The sequence below is a fragment of the Erpetoichthys calabaricus genome, chromosome 1 (genome assembly GCF_900747795.2).
Source record: "Erpetoichthys calabaricus chromosome 1, fErpCal1.3, whole genome shotgun sequence".
Classification (NCBI taxonomy): Eukaryota; Metazoa; Chordata; class Cladistia; order Polypteriformes; family Polypteridae; genus Erpetoichthys; species Erpetoichthys calabaricus.
In genome coordinates, this window is record NC_041394.2 from 341,870,118 (window position 1) to 341,897,821 (window position 27,704).

General features: G+C 40.8%; 1 protein-coding gene across 1 annotated transcript; it reads right to left on the reverse strand.

Annotated features, from left to right (window-relative positions):
- LOC114664981 (gastrula zinc finger protein XlCGF57.1-like) lies at positions 1-27,539 on the reverse strand. The gene is made up of 3 exons (XM_028819327.2): positions 27,409-27,539; positions 18,925-19,376; positions 1-2,764 (listed from the first exon to the last, which is right to left on the reverse strand). The coding sequence occupies exons 2-3, from the start codon at positions 19,346-19,348 to the stop codon at positions 1,599-1,601; spliced, it is 1,590 nt and encodes a 529-aa protein (XP_028675160.1). The 5' UTR covers positions 19,349-19,376; positions 27,409-27,539; the 3' UTR covers positions 1-1,598.
- Positions 27,540-27,704: the final 165 nt, after the last annotated feature.

The window sequence follows — 27,704 nt, forward strand, 5'->3', positions numbered from 1 at the left end:
TCTGATGGAAACGATGTACAGGGAGAGACTGAACACGTGCGGAAATCATCGGCGCGTATGAACACGCGTAGGGAAACTGGCCACTAGTGTTTTTGTTTGCCACCAGAGTGTGTTGTCGTGAACAGATGCAAAGTTTTTGATCGTAATCCAATTTGTACGTGTTCAGAAATGTTTGTGACCAGAGGTTCTACTGTATTAATGTTTGCTTAATTTGAATAGAATATAAATTTCTGTCATAGTCATAGACAATGGTATAGTTTCACTCCCTGTAAGTTAGTAAGAGATAGAACTTTCTTGCTATAATTAAGAAACAGTGTGTTTATTGAGTTGGTTGTTGTTTAGAATAGGTGGTCCCAGTACATTGCGACTTAAAAGACCCATTTTTAGCTTAGAAATGGGACAGGCATACAGTTTTCTGACTGTTTTGAAATGGTTCAGAAACAATTTGTAACGATTATAAATGTAACAAGATTTAAGCTTTGAACAGAATTTTTCTCTTCTTTTTGCTATTTTAATTTTCTCTTTTTTGTGTGGACTGTTTTACTTTGAATTTTAACTAAAACTTTTAAAAACGAAGATATTTTGTCTGTGGAATCATTTCAGCGTGTCAGGCTTTTGTTGAATCCCATTTTTTATGCTACAGCTGCTGAACTTTGTTAATTTTGGAAAAACGCAGCTACAGCAGGCATCCCACAAACAATTTAACTCGATCGCATCCATGTGATCTCCACAAAGTGTTTTCTTTTTTGACCAATCTGATTTGAAAAGGGTACCTTTAAAGAATTTATTATGAATTATTTTTATATCCACTAATTTACATGGCAACTTATTAGTATTTGTTTGAAGTTGCATGATGCATTTTTTCAGTTAAAATGTCAGAAAACTGTAAGTATATAAATTGAGCAGGTACACACGTTAAGAAAAACAAGGTATCACATGATGATCACATTGTTCTTTATAAACCTACGACGAAACACCCAAAGCCAAGTAAAATGTAGTTGTAGTTACCCTGGAAGAATCCCATCTATTATGCATGAAATTCAAACTGAGTTGTATATTTTTTATAAATAAAAAGCCTTAAATTTACATACTTTTGACATATTAAACCTCTCTATTTTTCACACATTAAAAATAATTCCAAAAAATGTAGATGTAGTTGAGAAAAACTAAAGACACACACACTTACAAAAACCATTTATAATACCTTGTTAAACACCCTAGTACAATATTTTTGGGCAGATAAAGAAATGGCACATTTCATTTTTACCTAATAACAGTTCAGAACATAAGCCTTCTTTTGGTGTAATATTTTGTTAAAGTTTGTTGGTGTGCTTATTATCGAGACAGGAGTGAACCTCACTGTTTAGTCGTGACAGTCCAAACTACACACCCAGCAACCAGATGAGGGAGTTCCTAGCTCTGTTTTGGCAGATTATATCAGTTGTACAATCTATTTCTACTGTTGTCACCTGCACAGGCTGCTGCCTAGTGCAATCATGTTTAAGCATTCATTTTTGGTCATAGTTTGCCACTTATGAGCCATCCATGGGTAAGTCCTTAATCCACAGGGGACTGTTGCAGGAACAGCATGTTTTCCATTATATCTGTGAACTTGTGTGAGTTCGTGTGTGTCTCTGAAGATTGCCCTTTCGTGAAAATAGTTTGCCACATTCCAAACAGCAATATGGTTTCTCTTCAGTGTGAATTTTTGTGTGGTTCTGAAGATTGATCCTGTCAGAGAAATATGGCTTCCCTCCAGTGTGAATTCTTGTGTGCCTCCAAAGAGAACTCCTGTCAGACAATTGTCTGCCACAGTCCTTACAACAATACGGCTTCTCCCCAGTGTGAATCCTAGTGTGTCTTTGAAGAGTACTTCGGCGACAGAATCGTTTGCCACATTCAGAACAGCAATATGGCTTCGCTCCAGTGTGAATTGTTTTGTGTCTCTTAAGTTTACTGCTATTACAGAATTGTTTGCCACATTCAGCACAGAAATACGACTTTTCTCCAGTTCGAATTCTTGTGTGCCTCCAAAGACTACTCCTACTAGAAAACTGTTTGCCACATTCATTACAGCAATATGACTTCTCTCCGGTGTGAATTCTTTTGTGGCTCTGAAGATAGATTTTTTGTGAAAACTGACTGCCACATTCATTACAGCAATACGGCTTCTCCCCTGTGTGAATTCGTTTGTGGCTCTGAAGATAGCTTTTTTGTGAAAATTGTTTGCCACATTCATCACAGCAACATGGCTTCTCTCCTGTGTGAATTTTTGTGTGTCTTTGAAGAGTACTCCTGTGACAAAATCGTTTGCCACATTCAGAACAGCAATATGGCTTTTCTCCTATATGAATTAGTTTATGGCTCTGAAGTTTACTACTGTTACAGAATTGTTTATTACATTCAGGACAACAGTACGGCTTTCCTCCAGTTCGAGTTCTTGTGTGCCTCCAAAGACTACTCCTGCGAGAAAATCGCTTGCCACATACAGAACAGCAATGTGGCTTTTCTCCCGTGTGAATTTGTTTGTGACTCTGAAGATGGCTTCTTTGCGAAAACTGTTTGCCACATTCATTACACCAATATGGCTTCTCTCCTGTGTGAATTCTTTTGTGGCTTTGAAGATTGCTTTTCTCAAAGAATTGTTTGCCACATTCAATACAGCAAAATGGCTTCTCCCCAGTGTGAATTCTGGTGTGTTTCTGAAGATTACTACTGTTACTGAATTGTTTTCCACATGCAGAACAGCAGTGAGGGTTGTCTCCTGTATGAAATTTAAAAGGAAAAACAAAAGCTTATTTTCAAACCAATGCACTATTACTGACAATAGTTAACCACATTAAATAAATGCTGGTTGAAATCTGGAACAGCCATTGATAAATACAAGGAATTGTAAAACTTAAGCTGCATGTGGAAAGACACTCAACCTAAGCACAATCACTGTAAGTTAGACACAGCATGTGTGACAGGCACAACTGACAAGATTACAGAACTACTTTAAAATGTTGTCAACAGTCTGAAAATGTCATTCAAAATATGCTCTTTTTATTTGAATAAAAGAGGTAAAAAGTGATGATCTTCAGTTATCAAGGTATTAAAGTTTTTCATTTATAAAAGAGAGTGCATGCAAAACAGGTGAAAACATCTTTAAAATTAAGTAACCACCCCAACATTTCCTCCACACTTAGACAAAAAACACTTACACCAAAACATATATCAAAATGGCTTCCTTAAATCACCAAAGCAAAACAAAGAAATGAACAAAGTAACATATGAATGTACTGGTATACAGGAGAAACAGTGATCTGGGAAGAAAAAATTAGAAAACCCAGGATGAGTCCAGTTATTTGTGTTTGCTCTGAAACCAGGACTGGTCAGCGTGATGAAACACCAGTAACATTGACTGTCTCCTTTAAATTCTTAATGGCAGGAATAATTTATATGGCTTGCACTGCAATGTGCTCTTTTACACTGTGTTTTCAATTTAATTTGTATGTTCATGTGTGTAAATATTGTCTGGTGTACAATAAAACCTTGATTATCTTTCAGGGGTTGGGACTAAGGCTGTGACAGACTGTAGAAGAAAAGACGGTGTGAACACTAGGTGGCACTGTTGCCCCTTTAAACCCAACAGACAAACGCTCAGGACACAGGGTAAAAGTACAAAGAGGATCTTTAATTCTTTTTTCTTCTATAAACAGTGCCTCCAAGCACCTCAGCCACACTAAATAAGCATGTGATTCACAATTCATAATAATAAACACAATTCTCTTCTCCTCCACACCTCCCAGCAAGCTTCATCCACCATCCACCCGAATCAGGCTTGCCTGCTGGTTCTTCCGGGTCAATGACTATTTAAACGACTACAGAAGTGCCTCTGTTCTTCCTCTCACGTGACTTGGTAGCACTTCCGGGTCAGAGGGAGAACTCAAGTTCTTTAATCAGCCCGGTAGTACTTCGGGGCTTCCGTCCTTGTGATCCATTAGTACTTCCATGCTAGGTGAGAATTTATTCTCCCACCATCTTCTCACAGCGTCCCCTGGCAGCACCCATGGTACCCAGCAGGGCTGTGTTACCGAACTCCATGTCCCATAATACCCTGCAGGAATCCAGGGCACCGCTGCAGTCCAGGGAAGCTGCCATCTAGCATCTTGGGGGAGGCAGTAACCTCGAAAAGCTGCCTTCCCCCATCCTTCCATCTCAGGGGCATCCCGGTCGGATTGAGCTGCCGGCCGTCTCTTACAACGGATAACAGAACAGTTACTTTAAAAATGATATACTGCACATTAGAGAATGGTCATATCTATATATATAAAGGAGAGTTAGGATCCGTGTGGCTGTGTTTGTGTGTTTGTGGAGGGACGGAGAATTAAGGCGGGTGTTGGAGTCACGTGATCATCTCCCCTCCCATTCACCTCATTTCATTCACTTCATTTCGCTCCGAGCTGAGCTCCGCAGCTGACGCCGTCTTGCCGTTCTTTTTCCATAGTGTTTAGTCCTTTCTCCTTTACTGTTTAGTAGATGCGGTGCTTACTGAATAGTACTTTTTCCTTTAGTGTTTCTACTTAGTGTTTAGTAGATGTGGTGTGCGAAAGGCGAGTTGGGATCCGAGAGACTATGTTTGTGGAGGGACGGAGAGTTAAGGCAGGTGGGGGAGTCACATGATCATCTCCCCTCCCATTCACCTCATTTCATTCACTTCATTTCGCTCCGAGCTGAGCTCCGCAGCTGACGCGGTCTTGCCGTCCTTTCTCCTTTACTGAATTACTGTTTAGTAGACGCGGCACTTACTGAATAGTATTTTTTCCTTTAGTGTTTCTACTTAGTGTTTCTTAGTGTTAAGTAGACGCGGTGTGCTGGTGTTCCCGGCGGTGTTGCGGTTTAGTATTACTTTCTACTTCGTTTTTGTACTTTAGTGTTTAATAATAAATAATAATAATTCATTACATTTATATAGCGCTTTTCTCAGTACTCAAAGCGCTAAAATAGTGAGTGATACTTAGCTGATAGCAGTGTAGAAGCAGCACAGCACAACGGAGCCGGTAGGACAGGCGGGTGTGGTAGCGTAGGTGAGCGGCGATAGCAAGCAGCAGAAAGCACAGCAGGAGGGGGAAGCAGGATTTGGATGTTCCAATACACAGCCATAAACAGTAACGCTTGGTAATTTCAGGCGTGATCGCCCCGGAGCCATAAGCCATAAACCAGGTTAGTATGAACATCAGATCAGTTCCCGGTCGTAGAGTACTGTAAGATGAAACGGGAGCAGATCAGCATAGCGAATATAATCACGGAGACAGATCACCCCGAGGTGCTAGATCGTCAGGTACAAAGAAATATTCGTAGGTCTCGTCCCGTGATCTACAGACTCAGCTGTTCCCAGTAAAGTGGAGTCCATAAAATCTGTAAATATTAAGCCAAATCCATGCAATTCGAGTCAGCTGTATCTACGAACTATACGTACAATAAATTAAATAAAACAAGCGTAAGAAAGTGCAGAATTAAGGCAAATTTTGCGAAAAGTGTTGTTAACAGGGAGGAGCGGCAACAACAAGCGTGCGCGAGCGTCCCCTCACCTGCTACAATAAAGCAGTTATAATAAAAAAGTTTAGTAGACTTTTACTTTATCTCATTTAGTGTTCTTCCCGGCGGTGTTGCCATTTTTTAGTGTTAGTGTCTACTTAGTGTTTGTGTTTAGCGTTATGGAAAGAGTGATCTTACCACTGTCAGATTTTGCAATGAATGAGTTGGTAAATAATGATTATTTATCAACAGATCACATGAGCAAATTCAACGAAATTTTAGCTGCGCATACACTTTTCCAACCTCAAAAGGTTTTGCTAATGTGGACTCCTGACATACCTATAATGCCCATTCCACAAAATGCAAAACATATTCAAATATTACCTTCTGCAGCTACTGAACGAGTGACTCACTGGATGTGTACCTATTATGATGGTGCTGTAATTCATGTCTATGACAGTTTAAACGCTGATAAAAAATTCAACCTCACCGAAGAGTAGCTTCGTTTCCTTCATGCTTTGTTTCCTTACAAACCTCCCATAGTTTATGAAGACACACAGCAACAATTAAATCATACAGATTCTGGTGTATTCTCAATTGCATTTGCTGTGTGTATTTCTTTAGGTATTGACCCAAGTGATCAAGTTTTTACTATTTCTTCAATGCGAAATCACTTACAAATAATTTTTGTTACTCAATAATTGCTTCCATTCCCTGTCGAAAGTAGCCGACGGGCGACACCAGTTACAAGTATTCAGTGCGTTCAAAGACCTGTACGAAGTACGGCCACTAACACAGTCACTCATAAAAGGGGAGATGACTCGCTGCAGGAAATGGATATTGAAACTACCTTGGAAGACATGCAATCAACGAGGCGATTAAACGGATCTCAAGAGACGTCTTCTAGGTTGGAAAAAAAGCGCTTGGCAGCCAAAACCATATATATACATATTATATTTATATACATCTATATAAATAAAAATGTAAATGTTCATTTGTTCAAAACCTTAACTCTCTGAAAGTTCTTCACCGATTGCTTTGAAATTTTGACACAACATTGCATTCGAATACGCGCATGTTTTTATATACATATTAAATAGATGTCACACCTGTGACAAGTAAAAACATGCTTTTTTTGAAAACACAGCGCCATCTGACGTAAAAGCAACACACACTATACTAAATATTTTACGATTCTATTTCAATGTTTTGATCAAATACATTTGTAAGTACGTGAATAAAGGCAGCGACATGGCAGTTTTTGGCGTGCAACCAGAAAGAAGTGATAGGAATGCGGTCATACATATCGATGAAATCGCACAGTATTAGGCTGGAAGATACATAAAGCAGCAATGAAGCTGTATGGCGAATTCTTTCATTTTCCATACATAAACGAGGTCCAGATGTTGTTCCCTTAGTAGTACATCTAGAAAATGGACAACGCGTTTATTTCACAGCTGCAAATGTGCAACAAATAGCCCTGAATCCACCGGCTACAACGTTAACTGCTTTCTTTACGTTATGTCAAAATGACGTGTTTGCGAAAACACTGCTGTATTCAGAAGTGCCTACGTATTACACATGGAGTGCGAGTAGAAAATCATTTGAACAACGCAAACGAGGAGAGCGAGTCAACGGACAACCTAGCATATTCAAAGAAACTACAATAGGCAGACTGTACACCGTGCATCCCAATCAAGATGAATGCTTCTTTGTTCACATGCTGTTGGTAAATGTGCCCGGTCCGACGTCTTTCCAGCAATTGAGAATTGTCAACGGCGTTACACATGCCACTTTCCGAAGTGCATGTCAAGCTCTGAATTTATTGGAGAACGACCGACACTGGGATATATACATTAATGACGCATGCAACATGTCACATCCAAATCAAATTCGTGCATTGTTTGCAATCATATTGACTGCCTGCTCTCCTTCATCTCCAACACAGTTATGGGAGAAATATAAATCGCACATGGCTGAAGATATTTTCCATTGAATGTGCAAGTAAAATTCAAATATAAATATGGATTTCACAGCAGAAATCTACAACTAAGCGTTGATAATGATTGAAGATTTGTGCTTAGAAATCGCGAACAAAGTTCTCAATCAATTGGGAATGCCATCACCGAATCAATCTGCTGCTGCTTCGTTCGATGTAGAATTGCGTCGTGAACAAAATTACAACACGGGTGATCTTTTGTCGTACGTGCAATCAAATATTCCTAAGCTAACGCTTCAGCAAAAAGGCATTTACGATCAAATAATGCAAATGGTCAATAACGGGGTTGGAGAAATCTGGAAATTGGGAACGGAAAGGTGCCGGTTGATCTGACCTCAGGGCGAATTTATTTGCCTCATAACTTCTGCAATTTAGTGACGTCAAAAGAAGAATTGGTTGAAAAAGTATTTCCCAATATTCAAACCAATTATAAGAATCACGATTGGCTGAGTGAACGAGCTATTCTTGCAGCCAAAAACAAAGGCGTCTACGAACTTAACAATATTATTCAGTCTAACATTCTGCACAGACAATGGAACAACAAAAAATATTGTATACCCACAAGCATTGTGAAATTAAGCATATTAGAAACGTGCGCTTTCTTTTTTCTTTCTTTTCATTTTAACCAGACTGAGCCACAGCAACGCGTGGCCGGGTACAGCTATATATATATATATATATATATATATATATATATATATATATATATATATATATACACACACACAGAGTATATATTTTATATATATATATATACATATACATCTATACTAATAAAAGGCAAAGCCCTCACTGACTCACTCATCACTAACTCTCCAACTTCCCGTGTAGGTAGAAGGCTGAAATTTGGCAGGCTCATTCCTTACAGCTTACTCACAAAAGTTAAGCAGGTTGCATTTCGAAATTCTATACGTAACGGTCATAACGGTCGACAACGTCCGCCATGTTAAACTTTCTTATTTATGGCCCCATCTTCACAAAATTTGGTAGGCGGCTTCCCTGCGCTAACCGAAACCGATGTACATACTTATTTCGGTGGTATGACACCACTGTCAGCCACCATATTGAACTTTCCAACGGTCTTTGTTACTTAATGGGCCCATCTTCAAGAAATTTGGTACGCGGGTTCTCAACGCTAACTGAATCCTATTTACGTACATATATACATCCATAGCCTGCAGCTTGGTCCACACTCTGAATCCTCCAGGCACTCCTGAGCATAATCTAATTTTGAAGGTTGGGGCACCAATAATGTTACTGAGAAACTTACAGCCACCGAAACTTTGCAATGGCACGAGACTTCAGGTCACATGCCTGCAAAAGAACCTAATTGAGGCAACTATTTTTACTGGCGGTGGCTCAGGGGAGAGAGTTTTTATTCCTCGCATCCCCGTTATACCCTCTGATCTCCCATTTCAATTCAAACACCTCCAATTTCCAGTAAGGCTCTGCTTCACAATGACAATTAATAAGTCTCAGGGACAGACCCTACAAAAGGTTGGCATTGATTTGAGGCAAGATTGCTTTTCACATGGCCGACTATACGTTGCATGCTCAAGAGTAAGCTCAGCGCACAGCTTGGTCATATTACAACCGGAGGGGCGAACTGACAACGTGGTATACAAAGAGATCCTTAACAAATAATTATTGGTACATTTTCCCTCAGTTTATTATTTAAAATTTTAAAGCAGTACTTCACCGCTGCGAAGCGCGGGTATTTTGCTAGTTTATTTACAAAACAAAATATAATTTAGTATTAACAAAATTAATTAATTAACCCCTTAACCGCCCTCTGCCGGATATATCCGGCACCGTTGTTTTATTGCTAACGCCATACTGCCGGAATTATCCGGCACATTTGCCTGTGGTTATATGAATGCCTGGCAAGTAGTATAACTGACGGTTTGGCGTGGGTATTATTACTACGTTGTATTTCGACAAGTCTGTGGTTGTTTTGGCCGGTCATGTGACATGATTCGCATGTAACAGCTGTGAATATGGCGAAACGTAAACTGACTTCAAGTGAGGCTTTGCAGGCGATTTTGGACAGTTCTGATCATGATTGTAGCAGTTCTGAAGAAGATTTTAGCGACAGTGATGAGCAGCAACGTGCGCTGCATGATACTGTGAATGAAGACGCATCGGATGACGGCGCTGAGTGGGTGTATCCCCAGCATCTCAGCTGGGCTGCTGCCCGTGGTGAACTACCTTTTCTGCATTCGTTTGAGGGAACGTGTGGCTTTATTGTTGATGTAAACAATTACACTGCTGAGCAGTTTTATGAGCTGTTTGTGTCACCTGATTTGATCAGACATTTTGTTCATCAGACAAATCTGTATGCAGCACAGTTTATTGAGAAAAAATCCCAATTTACCTCCACATTCCCGTGTTCGTGCTTGGTTTGACACTGATGAAAATGAAATGAAAAAATTCATTGGGATTTTGATGTTGATGGGAATAATCAGAAAACCAGATATTGAGATGTACTGGTCTACAGATCCTATGTATGCAACACCTGTTTTTGCAGCTGTCATGACACGTAACCGATTCTCTTTGCTGCTGAAATTCTTTCATTTGAATGACAACAGAAACAAGCCAGATAAGAAAGATCCAAACCGCGACCACTTGTTCAAGCTACGTCCTTTGATTGATCATTTATTTGAAGCATTTCAGTTGCCCTACATGCCAGGACCGTCAGTTGCAGTTGATGAAAGTTTATTGTCGTGGAAGGGCCGCTTACAGTTTCGACAGTATCTACCATTGAAAAGGGCACGGTTTGGTATCAAGATGTTTTGCTTAGCTGAGAATTCAGGTTACATTTATAGATTTCGTGTATACACTGGCAAAGAGGATCCTATGAGTAGTATTTCAGCAGTGTTGCCAGATGAATGTAAGGACTTTGGACTTTCAGAAAAACGCTGTCATGTCTGTTCAAAGAAGGGTCAGCGTAGAGACGTCAAGACCTTCTGCTCAAAGTGTCCCAGCAATCCAGGACTTTGTGCAGTTCCCTGCTTTGGCCTGTGGCACAGCAAACTCAAATACTGGGAATGAAACTATGATTGACTGAACTACTTTTGACTTTTGAATTACTTTTGACTGTTCCATTTTTGTAGTTGACAATAAATCCAGAAGCCTGAGAAAAGGTACATTTTGTGTTTTATTATGTGTTTGCCCATTTCTAGAACTTACACAACATTTAGTGGTCAATACTGCTTGAATAAATGTAAAAAATGTAAAAAAAATGTAAAAAAGTAAAAAAACGAAAATTGTTCAGATTTCGCCTGGCGTGGGGAATATTTAGGGAGTTGGCGGTTAAAGGGTTAACATAATATTGTAATGACCAGCGTAATTAGGAAACACAACTCGGAGGTACTGGAGTTTTCTACATTTTACTTATAGTCTTTGTTCCGTAACAAACGGTGCCCTGTCTTATACTCCATTATCTGGGTTACGGAGCACACCACCAAAACAATAAAATAAAGCTTTCCCTACCAATCAGTTTAGTTCCTGACACTCATATTCCTTTTCTCTCTATACCTCAAACACTCCTACTTATTGTCCTCTGACTCCCTACTCAAAACTTCCTTCCACCGCACCTTCCTTTTTCTCTTAACTTCTCCTGTCACTCATCTCCTAACAGACGTGCCCATCCCTTACAGAACAGAAGCCCTTCACCTGGCTCCATTACATAAAGCATTCATTACACACTCCTCAACAGCACATCACAAGCTGCCTGCAAGTCACAACATATTAACAAAATATAACAGAATATTACCATCGGTGCTTTCCATTTTTAACAAGTTTTTCAATTTTGTTGGTATCACGCTTTATATTGTTCACTGTTGTTCTTCCTACTCCACAATTTGAAGCAATACTTGAAGCACTTTTGCCGTTTTCTGACAATTTCAACACCACACACTTACATTTATGAGCCGTAACAATGTATAGCAAATTAAAGAGCAAAGCTACGAAACGCTACTAAAGCTGAAGGTACGTAACTGACACTATGATTTCAAAATATGGCCTGACACATGGTGCTGTGGAAGAACACTACGTGCTAGCAGAAGGGAGAGTTGTTCCAATGTGCACAGCTCACAGCGTACAACACGGCAGTAGTATTACAGGTATGGGAAGGTGCTTTTTTTTATTTTTGTATTTTTTGGCCCTGATGGTTAACAGAGACTGACAGCTAATAGGTTTTATGTGTAATTGTTTCTGTCATAGCATTATAGACGGAAGATCTCCAAGTCTGTACTCAATTAAGAGTTCTACAGAAAAATAAATTAAATTGAACTAAAATGATAAATGAACAAAGGATACTTAATTCTGGCATTGACACAAGTGTTTCTAAAACACGTTTTGTAGGTTTTTATTAATCAAAGATGGGAAGCTACCAGCTTTTTGGTTCATTTCAGTCACTTGACGTGACATGGAAAACCTCTTTCATCATCTGGACAATCCGTCTTACTGCTAGTGTTTTCCAAAGACTCCTAGGGCAGCTCTCATGAGATGAACCAACAGACATCTGGCCAGAGCTGGTTCTAATGGCCTCCACTATTGAACTCTCAATGTGGCCTACTCACACTCTTTCATTACCTGTGTGGGTCATCTTCCTGAGTTAGCACAACACCGAACGATGATCAGTTGACAGCTCAGCACTTCTCTTTACCAAACTATCCAGATCCATTAGCCCCAGGGTAGACACCACCACAGTGGATCACTGGTATTCTGGTACCAGTTGCACTCAAGATAAACAATGGACTAACCCAGTCACGAGCAAACATTTCCAAACATCATCAATCTAAGGACCACTGAGGCACACAAGCCTCACATGCCAACCCTAGAAGCATTAAGTGCATAGGCAACAAGGCTGGCCTTGCAGGTTTGTTTTCAGTCCTCTTAACCCCTTGTTGCCACTTTTTGTTGTCAAGCAGATGCTAAATTAAGGAGAAGGGTCTCGCTGCAGCCTGCAATACCTATGACATTGGTCAGGTAATGCCCACAACAACAGTCACAAAATGCCTTTTGACAGAGATAACCCTAATCTTAACCATAGCATAATGGGGCCCTAATGTTAACCATAGTCTAATGCGATGGGTGTTACGTGACTGATGTTGAGGGCGTTTCGTGATGTTGGGGCATTACATAGCTGCCCTCTTAGGTACTGTGGTCTGCAATTACACTGTTGAAATTAAGTGGAGATTGTTCATTTGAATGTAGCACGCAAGCAAACAATAAGCTGGTACATATGTTTATCTTAGCATAACTTATCTCAAATTTGGACAATTTCTTGAAATTAATAGCCACACCAACCCTTTGCTTCCATCGGGTGGATGCAGTTTCCACTTTGACTGCTAGATGGCGTGATCAGAGCTTCGAATACGATCCTTGGTACGTATCAAATATGCATCAACTGGCATTGGCGGGATACATATGCCACCTCAGCTGCATTCAGGCTGGAAGCGGTTTGAAGCAATTTCACGCCAATCATATACAAGGGGTTAAATGTAATATAACCCTGTGACAGCTCTGCAACAACATGTAGACAGGCTGCACTGCGTAGCTACACGGCTTCATGAGTTTCTAGCATATAAGACCATGAAAACCCCTCCACTACACACCACTAATTATGTATTTGGTTATAGTTATTAAAAATAGCTAAAATAACAAAAACAATAATCATTTAAGTTAATCATTTACAAGAACTGAATAAGGGAAAAAAGAAGACTTTTTTAGCTTGTTTTCTTCAGGGCTGTGGAATTGGTAGATAAATCCTTAGACTCCGACTTGTTAGTTTCCAGTACTTCTGACTCCGACTCCTCTGTATTTAATATGCTAATGTATTTTCCATGTTGATTGAAGGAATGCAACATACACGTCATTTTAGCACAGAACTACTGGCTACGAAGCTGACTCTCTACCGTATTGGCCAGTTTAAACAAAAGACAAGAACCCCTAAACACACATCAGGCCATAGCACACACCTCCATCTACATCATTACACTTGTTTACACTCAAATTAACTTGTTAAACACATTATATCTGAAATAAAATGAAAACACTTTTTGTAATGTACCATAATCCAGATTACAATATGTAAATGTCAGGTAGTATAATAGCGCAACTGAACTTCACACTAGTAGTAACACAACTATGCACTGGGCTTTATTCTTACATCAGATAAGTACTTAATTATGACAGTTGTTTGTGAAATGGGACATTTGAACTTGCTGTATTTTTTTTCATTACAATTTAAATTTTTTAGGAGTCAGAGTCGGTACATTTTTGCCAACATTGTACTTTATTTTGGAAATATATCTGTTGTTTGGAGGGGTTTGTGTTGTAACTAATTATTATTTTTGGTTGTGGAATTGCTAATGTTCACTATACTAATAGTCACCAAGTGGTCGTCCGATAGTATTAATGTGGGGGACATGGACATCCTGCAATATTTTATTATTATTAAAGACAGCAGTATCCAATTGTGCTGATGCTCTGAGGTAAAGTTGAATTTCTGGGAAGTGGTACAAACTGAAGGAAATTAAATGTCTTTAGGCTCAAGAAGAGAAGGCAACCTAATTTTAGGCCTTAAAAATTCTCAAATTCATAAATAAAGCCAATCCAGCAGAATTCCTTTGATTTGAAGAAAAACTTACACATTTCTGCAAAAATTTACCCTTAACAAGTTTCCAACTGTGTACCCATGTTCTTGTTAGAGAATTTATTTTAAAGTAGTGGCTTTGATTCACTGCACTAATTCCTTTCATACAAAGGTCATACAAAATGACAATTTCCCCTCAGGATTAATACAGTACAGCCAAATAAAACACTTCAATCATGCCACCTCTCAGACTGTCAATTCTGGTCACATCATTAAAGCATTTATAGTCCAATCTGTGGCCCTCTACGCTAATGACCTCCTTAGAAACTCACTGGAGTTGTGCTTGAACCAATGGGATGAGACCGGAGGCGTGGCTAGGAGGTGCCCAGCCCTATGAAAAGGTACAAAAAGTGTGGATAATGGCACGTTCGGCTTTCCTCAATAAGAACTGTTCATGAACATAAAGGACAGGAACGTAACAACATTGACAACTGAGGAGACCATTTAGTTTATCAAGCTTGCTTGTTTAGCAAATAGCTAAGGTGTCCAAAAAAAGATACTTTTTAAAGGTTGTTAAAACAGCATTAAAAGAACTGTAGAGATGCAAAAAATTGGAAAAGGTGACAAAAGAATTCTGAAATGGCTGGGTGTCCGACAATCAGAAATCAAGTGGTTTACAAAATGGGGCAAATTCAGTAATGGAGTAGGCATCCTGCAAAGATTACAGCAAGACAGCAGAGGTGGAAAGAAATCCTGGGGGGGAAGAGAAATCTTTTTAACTTGAGAAAGTCCAAGTCCATGTGCCTATGGGAAAGAAAACATCTCTTAGTATATAAAAAAAAAAACAATACAATGTCTGGCATCCGTCACTTTGTTGCTGGGTTTAATTTCGTCCAGTGTCCACGAGAAGGCACTAATGTCCGATGAACAAAAGCAACAGTTCTTATAAAAAAAGAGAGATGTAAGGGCTAGCATATCCAGTGAACAGAGGTCCCTAAATACACAGCAGTTTAACTCATTATAGTACCATTGTAACTATTTTAAAAAAATGGGTGTTATGCTATGCTAGAAAGAATGAGGTTTATGGAAGGGCAACACCGTCAAGGAAATCACTGCCGTCTAAGAAAAGCATCACTGCACATCTCAAACTTAAAAAAAGACCACCTGGATGGTTCGCACCACACAATGTTCTGTGGACGAATGAGACCAAAGTAGTACTCTTTGGTCCTAATGCACAACACCATGTCCGGAGGCATAAGAACTCTGCACGCCAACACCGAAACCTCATAATGGAGGGATCATCACAGCTTGATCCTTCAGGGCCATTGAAAACAACTGAACACAAGAAATGTTACCAAGAAACCTAACTGGAGAATGTCAGGGGAGTAGAAGTTTAATAGAAGTTCAGTAATGAAACAAGAAGTGAAAGGCTGGTGTTATGAAATGGCGAATCAGAGTCCAGATCTCCACAAAAGTAGAGATGCTGTTGCGTGAACTGAACACATCTGAGCCTGTATTTATCAAGTGGCTCATTATTAATCCTAGGAATTGAACTAAACCTTGTCCTATCTCAGAGTAGCATGAGAAGTATTTATGAAGCATTCTACTGTTACTACCAGCTAGGAAAAAGAGCTCATGTGTAAGAAGGAATAACATCGTGATTTTACAGGAGCTCGAGCCACAAAGTGATAACTTAAGATAACATTTGTAGTTTTCCTGGAAATCTTTGATGATTTGTATTTTTCTGATGCTAGCGCTGTGGCTTCACCACAAAAATGATAACAATATTCAAAGTAGAAGAAGAAAAAGGAAAACATAATAAGGTAGGATACTGCACTAAGCTACATGTAATTTTTACCACTTCATAGCAACATAATGAATAACAAGCACTGATATGGAAGAACTGAGCCACACGTACTAAAAGAGTTAAGCCTGATAGCAAGTGTGTTTATTTAACAATGAATGATCCACCGGTTCACAGTCAGAAGAATCACCTTCCTGCAGTTATTGCCATGGAACACCCTTAATAAACTAAGTTATACTGAAAATAGCCTCAGCAATAATTTGTGTTCACTCTTGCAGTGTACTGTGAAGTGAAGTGCCTCTCTCCATGACCCCCACACACAATCTTGTGTAAGGCAACTGCCTGCTTGAACCTTCCCAGGTTTGTGTACCGTAACACAAACATTCCAGGACTTTAGTGAATGCAAAGTTCAGTGTACCTGTGTGATGTTTTGCTGTCAAACACCCACCCCGCCACACTTGTCTTCAGAGTAATATACTGGCTACTATAGTACATTCTGCATCCATGAACACCTGTGTCTTGATACGGTGATATCGCCTGACAACTTACATATGCGGCCTGTCCACACTTTGGGCAATCACGTTTATTTCTGTGCCCATTGCTTGATTTTGACATTACCACATGTGGAGTGGTGGAAAACATATAAATCTGCATTTTTCCTCAAGTGACGTCACATGTGATGAAGACCATGGAGTGGCTGCTGCTTCACCACCTGAGGCCACAGGTCCTCCATGCCCTCGAACCTCTGCAGTTCGCATACCAGGAGAAGGTGGGAGTGGAGGATGCCATCACCTACATGCTACACCGATCCCTCTCCCACTTGGACAGAGGCAGTGGTGCTGTAAGAATTATGTTTCTGGACTTCTCTAGTGCCTTCAACACCATCCAACCTCTGCTCCTTAGGGACAAGCTGACAGAGATGGGAGTAGATTCATACCTAGTGGCATGGATCGTGGACTATCTTACAGACAGACCTCAGTATGTGCATCTCGGGGACTGCAGGTCTGACATTGTAGTCAGCAACACAGGAGCGCCGCAGGGGACTGTACTTTCTCCGGACCTGTTCAGCCTATATACATCAGACTTCCAATACAACTTGGAGTCCTGCCACGTGCAAAAGTTCGCTGACGACACTGCTATCGTAGGCTGCATCAGGAGTGGGCAGGAGGAGGAGTATAGGGACCTAATCAAGGACTTTGTTAAATGGTGCGACTCAAACCACCTACACCTGAACACCAGCAAAACCAAGGAGCTGGTGGTGGATTTTAGGAGGCCCAGGCCCCTCACGGACCCTGTGATTATCAGAGGTGACTGTGTGCAGAGGGTGCAGACCTATAAATACCTGGGTGTGCAGCTGGATGATAAATTGGACTGCACTGCCAATACTGATTGTCTGTGTAAAAAAGGACAGAGCCGACCATACTTCCTTAGAAGGCTGGCGTCCTTCAACATCTGCAATAAGATGCTGCAGATGTTCTATCAGACAGTTGTGGTGAGTGCCCTCTTCTACGCAGTGGTGTGCTGGGGAGGCAGCATAAAGAAGAGGGACACCTCACGCCTGGACAAACCGGTGAGAAAGGCAGGCTCTATTGTAGGCATGGAGCTGGACAGTTTGACATCTATGGCAGAGCGACGGGCGCTGAGCAGGCTCCTGTCAATCATGGAGAATCCACTGCATCCACTGAACAGTATCATCTCCAGACAGAGGAGCAGCTTCAGCGACAGACTGCTGTCACTGTCCTGCTCCACTGACAGACTGAGGAGATCATTCCTCCCCCACACTATGCGACTCTTCAATTCCACCCGGGGGGGTAAACGTTAACATTATACAAAGTTATTGTCTGTCTGTTATACCTGCATTGTTATCACTCTTTAATTTAATGTTGTCTTTATCAGTATGCTGCTGCTGGAGTATGAGAATTTCCCCTTGGGAGTAATACAGTATCTCTCTATCTATCTATCTATCTATCTATCTATCTAAGTGTTTGGTGCAAAATTCAAGAAATAGTTGGTTGTGACTTACCCAAATCATCACTATTGCAAAGGTGCATTCTGTACATAACATTAGTAACACTTTCATTTTGAAAAAACATGCATGTCTTCTCCCTGTATACGGAATGATCGTGTACAGAACAAGATGTTACAAACATTCCATCTCTGTCAAATCAAGATCATTGCTGTCCTGTGCTTCCAAAACTTTCTGCACTTCCCGGGATGTGTATACCAACCTCTACCTGAATGCCATCTTTAGGCAGTTTCTAGGACAGCGGACAAGCTCGACTAAATCCTGGTGAAGTCAGGAACAGATTACCGAATTAGGAGAATTATTAAAATGCCTTTGTTCCAACTCCTAAAAGTAGGACCAACTTTGCATCACTCTGATATTTTGGAGCCAATTAGGATAGTGTTCTACTCTGAGCTGCTTGATAAATATGGGCACTGATCAGGAAAGGGATCACAGACCTAAACGAACTGAAAAGTTTGGAAAGGAGGAATGGCTGAAATTCAAGACTGACCAGCAGCTACACAAAATATTTGGTGGAGGCCATTGCTGCTATAGATGGGTCAACTAGTTAGTACAGAAGACTGACCAGTGAATGCTTAATGAATGCTTAAATGTGTTCAGGACTGACAAGAAGGTGTCCAATTCTGTGTTATTAGTTTATGGAGACTGGGTTTATCTGCTATTGGGACTATTGAGTTGAAGATCAGACCGCATTATTAAGAGGAATAAAAGCAAATATCCTGGGAATTCCAAAGGGTTTACATACAACTGTCCTTCTGTTGAGCACTCTTTTTTATGACATGCTTGGAACTTTTGCATAAAAACACAACTATAACAGAAGAACAGCAAATTACTAAGTCTTACAACATTAACATTGATGAACTCTGAAACTGCATGAAAAACAAAATAAAAAACAACATAAAAACACAAAACCCACCTCTTTCAGGGCCACAATCACCAATCTTAAAACTTGCACATTATTATTCTATACTTACTTTCTCCAGACTTTTTTGTAGGTGGTGGCTGATCTTTGCAAGTTCTAACAGATGCAATTTTCTCAGTCCTCTTTGCGTCAGACTCTAATGATTCAGATTTTACATTGACAGAAGGTTCTGGAGATGAACAGGGTCTGCTTTGAGAAGAGTCTAACCCAGTCACCAATTCATCTTGACACCCATTATGAAGGGTGTCTTCCTCAGCTGCCTCCAAACTTGTATGGTTGTGTGTCTCAATACTGACAGACTTCTCTTCGGCCTCTTCTTTAATGTCCACTGACCCCAGTTCACGATCCTCCTCCTTAATGCCCAGACTCTCCTGTTTACAGTGGACAGATTCCCATTCACAGTCTTCCTCCTTAACATTTGTGGTCTTTCCCTCCATGACTGCATCACCGACACATGTCTTCTCTTTAACATCCATCTAAATATTACCATAAATAGGTGGTTTTCTGTGGAAAGAGCAGAATTGACCCTCATTACAAATGCACCATTCAAGATGTAAAGTTATTTGAATTTCATTTTATGACACCATCTCAGTTAAGTTTACATCAAGTCAGTCAGTTCATAGCTTGTTGATAGCACCGCACTTCACATCAAATCATGAAAAACTTTGGAGCGGAGTGCAGACTCAATAGAAAGAAACATCACATACAGTTGTGGTTTAAGCCTACATGGATTAAATAACAGTATTTTTGGGGTCCAAGAATTGTGTTATCCGTTATGTTGAGGAATGTTTATACAAGTAGGGTCCATGGGATTGTGTTAAGAAACAGACACGTCAAGAAGGGGAAGAAGAATGAGGAGCTTTGCTGAAAACATTCAGGCTGCAATGGAAGACCATGAACAAATGAAATAATGGGTTTGCTAGCCTTGGCTGACATGTGCTTACCTTCTGTTTTTGTCAGCAGGTTAGACAACCCTTTCCCTGGTAATCATTCATAAAAAGTCCCTAATCCCCCTATTACACTCGGACTCGATCATAATATTTGATTATAGTATCAGGTTTTATAACCCCCCCCCCACCCCAGTTCACATTATAAGTTTTAAAGTGCTTTGTTCTGTTGAACTGTGAACTTCCCTTCTGTAGAAGTAAATGGCTGACTGACCTGATTTGATCTCCTGCGACATCCATACCACACTGTCATACTGTGACAGAGAAAGCTTTCTATAGTGGATCTGTAGAAGTTTGTTAGCAGCCGAGAAGAGAATCCAGCATGTCTCATCTTCCTGAGAAAGAAGAGTCTTTGCTGGGTCTTCTTTACCAGGTGAGATGTGTTCAAAGACCAGGTCAGATCCGATGTGATGTGGATACACAAGAACTTGATATTGTCCACACACATTACAGTGGTGATGTCTCCTAGTCCTGGACTCTGTATATGCTGGAAGGGTGCAGAAGAGGGCCAAATGTATAGCTGCGGATCTCACCCATCCGATAAATGGACTGTTTGTACCACTGCCTTCGGGAAAGCGGTACAGAAACATAAAAACACGCACCAGCAGACTGAAAGACAGCTTTTACCCCAGAGCTGTGAAGTCCATCTGCCCCTGCTGATACACACACATACATCTACCCCTAACCTGCCCCCCTGTAGACATGCGCACACACACTTTCCCTCATAATCAAACACACACACTCGTAATACTCCCCTGCAGACCCACACACACAGATCACTGGTCTCTGCAGGTGTACTTTAGTACATTAGTCTGGGATTAAAGTTTTATTGCTGCTGTCTTTTATACTTATTATGTTTATTTTATTATTTATAGTGTATTATGTATTTTAAATATTCTGCCATGAAGCCGAGTCCTACCAACAAAAAATTTCGTTATGTGTATGCATAATGACAATAAAGAATTCTATCTATCTATCTTTTATTGCGCCGCCATTACAGGGACAGATGCTAATGGAGTTTAAAGTGCCAAGCGCTGATTTGCTTTCTGTGTTTGTTGGAATCGGTGCACATGCTTTGAATTTGTTTTTCGAGCGCAAGTTCAGAAGAGCGAGGTTAATATAACAATTATGTAGCCCAAGTCAGTTACTGAGTGAGGCTCTACTGGTCTGCTCATTAACTGGGCCGTGAGACTGTAGGTAGCACAGAGGTGAAATCTTTGGGCAGACGTGTGACTTGTGCTGATGGGTTTAAGAGGGCAGCACTTAGAGAGTGAGGATTTCTAGGAGGTGATTACTATGCTGTGTAAAAGACGCTGTGTGTATTGACTGAGATGGGCAGGCAAGGTAAACATTTGAGCGGATTGTGGTTTTAAGATTGATTTTATGATCTTGGGTTTACTTTGATTTAGAAGATGGGTCTTGCTGATTGAGATTAAAAGCCGGAGCCTTGATCTTTAGGCATAAAACTCAACAGCTAAATCTTAACCCTGCTCGATAATCCATCCAACAAAGTGGCTATTAGAACGTGATAAGCTTTCATTTTACTCTTAACAGTGGCTCTGTGTTGATCAGTGTTTCCTTGGGTTTGAATTATTTTTGACTTTATTATTTTCCAGCCCTTCTGCTGGTCAGCTGAAGGTGGCATTTGGAGTTTGAAATCAATCCGTATCACGTTCTTGTTAACCTTTGGCATATGAGTGTCGGTTTGGGGGTGGAGGTCTACAATGCAAAACCTATGCATTTTTGCTTGCTTTTTCATTTGTTAAGTTATATTGAGCTCATTTGTATTATATGTGTGTAATTTTGATGTTAAAAGTTTGATTCACCACTGTAATGGAACCTGATGCATCCCATAATTAATCAGATATGTAACTCAATGAACTGACAGCATCCTGCATTTAACGGATCAGTTCAATACAAGCGTTAAGGGTGTGTGGCAGTCCTGTCTCACTCACCAGTCTGATCGCAGTGTAAGGACTTCATAATAATAATAATAATAACAATAAGCTATTTCTGAAATGTTTTCTACTTAAAACAAAGAACTAAAATATACAGTCTCAGTGAATGTGTGGTTAAATGTCCAATAAACCAGCACTACTTTGGATTTTTAATTAATATACCGTATTTACTCGTGTACCACATGCCCTCATGTTAGACATGCACCCTAATGTTTACAAAGATAATCGTGAAAAAAATTTGCCCCGTGTACGACGCGCGTTGTGATTGTATAGAAAGCGTTTAGGGCACGTTGTCCATGAAATGCACTTCTGTTTTGTTGCATGATGAGAGAGAGAGAGAGAGAAAACGCGCGAGCGAGAGAGAGAGAGAACGCGCGCGAGCGAGAGAGAGAGAGAGAACGCGCGTGAGCGAACGAGTGAGAGAGAGAGAACGCGCGCGAGCGAACGAGCGAGAGAGAGAGAGAGAGAGAGAGAGAGAGAGAACGCACACGAGCGAGTCCAAGCAGAAGAAGTAAACATCACAAAAAAAAAAATGTCCTCGTGTATGACACGCACCTGATTTTCTAATGCTAATTTTCGGGAATAAATGTGCGTGTGGTACACGCGTAAATACCATATGTGACGTTCTCCAACATGCTTAACAGTTTCAGGGCTGATGTCGACATCTGTCAAAATTCAGGAGTAGAGGACAGTAATCAGCTGTAAACTGCAACAAAACTCACCGTTACATTTTAGTTCAACTCTCTTTGCTAGAAGGAAAGTTACAAAGCTGTGTTGATTTAACCTCGATTCCCTACACGTGCATGAGTAGCGAAGAGCAAACAACTTCTAAAATGGCACCGACATCTGGCAAGAGACCAAAGCGAATGTGCAAAGCAAAATACTCCATGGACATTTTACGTAATTTCGTCAAATTGGACTCTGACCTGTCAGACTCCGAGTTTGATGCAAGTGATCTGGAGATGGATGTCAAAAACAAAAGTGAGGTACCAGCATCATCTGATCGGTCCCCAGCTGATCGTGGCACTGAACACTTTCGTGTAGCTGATGCGCCTACAGCAACGTTTGCCTGGGAGAACCACCACTTATGATGACAAGAGGTACAAACCATATTGCGTCACACTGCAACCGCAACCACCACCCATCTGCTTTGCGAAGTCAGCCAGGCAGCTGGCCCACCGTGCATTCCTGCTGACCAGTGAGGCCCATGCAACCACTGCCACCAGAGATGCCAAACATGCGCCAACAGCAGGCACAGCACAAAGCAACAGACATTTTATGTTGACTTATCATTGCTTTGTGTTCTTTTCAGAAAACTGAGTTTTTTGGAAAAAATATTCAGCCCTCAATGAATTAATCTAGTCAGTTTATCATATGAAGTGCTTCTGTCCAAATATGAGCAATTTTGACTGCACAGTTTAGAGACTCCTGTAGTGGCACAAGAAGCATTAGGCTTCAGCACAGGGTTTACAAATCAAGCTGTCTAGAAAAAGATGCTTAGTGATGGAGGACAGCAGATACATGGAACAAGTCCTTATGAATGTCTGAAGGCATCTGTTTAAAACTCTAAAACAGAACTTCTGCTTTGTTTTCAGCAACTCAGAATAAGGTTTCATGTTCATGGATTCCATCTTTGTAGAAGTAAATGTTGCAAACAAACACACAAAATCAGAAGCCATTTCATTTTTAATACAGTCATAAACCCCTTATTAAATTACCAGTTCCTTCTGATATTGCGACGGTGGTGTGGTGAATGTCCTGTGTGCCTCAGTCATCCTTTGAGCTGTCTGGAGGTGTTTGCTCCTAATTGACCAATTTCTCATGGGTAACCATAAAAGGAGAGTCAAGACAAAGAACCACAGATTACTGACATTTAAGAATATCTCTCTATTATGATAAAAAAATCTTGGATTGAGACGTGATTTTCTCGGAGACACTTTAAGATCCTGCGAGACAAGGAAGTGAGACAAAAGGACAGCTGCTGTACAGGCTTTTAAATGACCGATGCACAGCGCAACATGTGCAACAGAACAGCACAAGCAGCAGCAGCAAGCCAGCTAATCGAACATAGAGGAAGTCAAAAAAATGTATTTGTTTCCCATTCTATCACCGTTTAAGAGGGGGTTTCCGAGGAGCGACCGTATTCCGTTAGTGTGCGTTCAGACCCCCTCTTCACAACACGAGAGGCAGTGACACGAAGTGGCTGGTGCGTAGTGCGCCCCAGGGTGGGGGGTTGGGGGTGGGGTTGTAGGGGAAATAACTCATTCATTACAGCTCTACAGCAGATGATCAGATGGCTTCTCCTTAGCGTGCGTTCAGCCACACCCAGTCACAACACGAGCATCGTTATACGTCCTGCAAGACAGACTTAACCACGCCCGGGGCCAGAAATAAAGGACATGTATTGTTTTTACTAAAGTTTTAAAGTAAAAGTAAAAATAATGCATATGTAACAATTCCCATGAAAATAATTTCTTTAAATTGTATATCCGGTTAACCAAACCCGGGGTTGGGCGAGCGAAGCAAGCAGGGGGAGGAGCCCCCTAGTTTTAATTAAAACAAAGAGGACCTTGTCCAGAAGAGGCCTGGCATTAGTGTTCACCTAAGAGTGCCTGGTAGCACAAGGGGTAACCCACACTGCCTCAGTGAACTCAGCATGATAAACCTACATATAGGGGCCACTTTATGCTACTTAGCCTCCTCCTGACCAACATAATCAGGTACAAAACAAATACAAATGGCAGTCAATGGGATATGGGAAGAAAACCAGAGTACCAGCACAGGGCAGGATATAAACTATGGCTCATCAAAGGGTACACTCATGTTATTGTCCACAACCACACCAGGCCAAGTTAGATTTGACAGTCCATTATACCCACACACCTTTAGAAAGTGGGAGAAAACAACAAGGCACACGTGGAAACTGCATACACACAATAAACAGGCTGAGGTTCAAATTCAGTCTGCTGGAGCTGCAAGGCAGTCACACTGACCTCAAATCTTTAATAATGTCTGTACTACGCAGAAACAGGCATTACTAGTGGCAGGCAGTATGGTGTAGTGGTTAAGGCTTTGGACTTCAGATGTGTTCAAATCCCGCTACTGACTCTGTGTGACCCTGAGCAACTCACCTGACCTGCCTGCGCTCCCACTGGAAAACTAAAAAGAAATGTAACCAACTGTATCATAAATGTTGTAAGTCACCTTGGATAAAGGCGTCAGCCAAATAAGTAAATGTAAATGTACTAGCTTAGGCATTAACACGAATTGTCATTATATATAAAAAATTTTAAAAATCCACAAAATTCTTCACCCAATCAATTTACTTACATTCATGGCCGAAATTATCAGCACCCCTGGAATTTTCTCAGAAAATTCACCATTTCTCCCAGAAAATTGTTGCAATTACAAATGTTTTGGTATACATGTTTATTTCCTTTATGTGCATTAGAACTACAGTACACAAAAAAACAGAGAAAAAAGCCAAATCTGACATGATTTCACACAAAACTCAAAAACCGGGCTGGACAAAATTATTGGCACCCTCTACTTAATATTTGGTTGCACGCCCTTTGGAAAAAATAACTGAAATTAAGCGCTTCCTATAACCATCAACAAGCTTGTTACACCTCTCAACTGGAATTTCCGCCCAGTCTTCTTTTGCAAACTGCTCAAGGTCTATCAGATTTGAAGGGCGCCTTCTCCCAATAGCAATTTTGAGATCTGTCCATAAGTGTTCAATAGGATTTAGATCCGGACTCATTGCTGGCCACTTCAGAACTCTCCAGCGCTTTGTCTTCAACCATTTCTGGGTGCTTTTAGAGGTATGTTTGGGGTCATTGTCCTGCTGGAACACCCATGACCTCTGACGCAGACCCAGTTTTCTGACACTGGGCCCTACATTGTGTCCCAATATCTTTTGGTAGTCTTCAGATTTCATGATGCCTTCCACACAGTCAAGGCATCCAGTGCCAGAGGCAGCAAAACATCCCTAAAACATCTTAGAACCTCCACCATGTTTGACTGTAAGTACTGTGTTCTTTTCTTCGTAGGCCTCATTCCGTTTTCTGTAAACAGTAGAATGATGAGCTCTACCTTGGTCTCATCTGTCCACAAGACATTCGCCCAGAAGGATTTTAGCTTCCTCAAGTACATTTTGGCAAACTCCAGTCTGGCTTTTTTATGTTTCTGTGTCAGCAGTGGGGTCCTCCTGGCTCTCCTGCCATAGCATTTCATTTCGTTCAGATGTCGAAGGATAGTTCGAGCTGACACTGTTGCACCCTGAGTCTGCAGAATAACTTGAATATGTTTTGAAGCTGATTGGGGTTGTTTATCCACCATTCGGACTATCCTTCTTTGCAGTCTTTTATCAATTTTTCTCTTCTGTCCACGTCCAGGGAGATTAGCTACAGTGCCATGTGTTGTGAACTTCTTGATTATGTTGCGCACAGTGGACAAAGGAACATGAAGATCTCTGGAGATGGACTTGTAGTCTTGAGATTGTTGATATTTTTCCACAATTTTTGTTCTCAAGTCCTCAGACAATTCTCTGCTCTTCTTTCTGTTCTCCATGCTTAGTGTGGCACACTCAGGCACACAACAGAAAGGTTGAGTCAACTTTTCTCCATTTTAACTGGCTTCAGGTGTGATTGCTGTATTGTCAGCACCTGTTTCTTGCCACAGGTGAGTTCAAACGAGCATCTTGTGCTTGAAATAAAACGATTTACCCACAATTTTGAAACGGTGCCAATAATTTTGTCTGGCCCATTTTTGGAGTTCTGTGTGACATGATGTCAGATTTGGCTTTTTTCTCTCGTTTTTTTGTGTTGTTCCAATGCACATAAAGGAAATAAACATGTATACCAAAACATTTGTAATTGCAACAATTTTCTGGGAGAAATGGTGCATTGTTTGGGAAAATTCCAGGGGCGCTGATAATTACGGCCATGACTGTAAGTGTATGCTATTTAAACTGAATTAAGCAGTTTGTATATAGACACACACACACACACACACAGTGAGGATGATGAAGTCCAACACCTATTCTAGTTATCAGTGTTCATTTCTACAGGAAAGTTAAATGAGTAATAAAACAGTGAGGCAGCACATCAATTTTTTTCTTACTTTACAGTATATATGTGTATTCGTTCTCAGCTCGTATCCACTCGGATTCTTCTCCACTGTCACGAATTCCTATTTGTTCAGTTCGTTTTTCTCTTTTACTTATCAGACGCGTATATGTCGTTGTTGCTCTTTTAATGTACACCCGGTCATTAGCTCCACTGACCTCTTTAAACTGAACATCGAAGACTGGACGATGAAAGAAAAGCAGAAATCAAAGGGCAGCTTGTAAGGAATGGCCGCCTCCACGAACTCGGCGATTTGAGAAGAGCACGACTGAAGGGAGATACGAAAAGAAATGAACAGATGAAGGGCGGTGTGTGGGCGATGTGAACCCGATTAGGTAAAGCAAATACACACAGATGAGTTGGAAAGCCAAGCGGACCACATAGGTATTCATTCGAGCAAAGTTCAGTTGTGGGCTGACGGACACGTTCGCCTGTTATTCAAATTTCGGGCAGTAAGCGAATGAAAACTCACACGTCCACAAACCGCGAGCAGAGCACTTACCCTCTCTGTCTGTCTCTTGGTAATTATTTCTAAACTCATTCGCACTTCTGCCTCACTTGATACCAGCCTCTCATCTCTTGCTCTGTCTACCCACTCAAGTGCCAAACGGCAGAGTGTTGTTTCAGCCTCCGTCGCCCTTTGATGGCGTCACGCGGCAGCGACAAATACAGTGACGCAGGCAACAAAATTCAACAGAATAAAAGTCCCCGACAGCTCTGCTGTTCGCTTCAACATGAAGGCAGACGGCAGGTTCTTGAAAACAGTGAGTTGTAATTGACAATTCCCGTTAGCATTTA

Coding starts and splice junctions, on each gene's coding strand:
- LOC114664981 (XM_028819327.2), bottom strand. CDS start 19,348: ATGGATGTTAAAGAGAAGACATGTGTCGGTGATGCAGTCATGGAGGGA. Junction 2,765..18,924: donor TACAAAAAAGTCTGGAGAAA/GTAAGTATAGAA, acceptor AATTTCATACAG/GAGACAACCCTCACTGCTGT.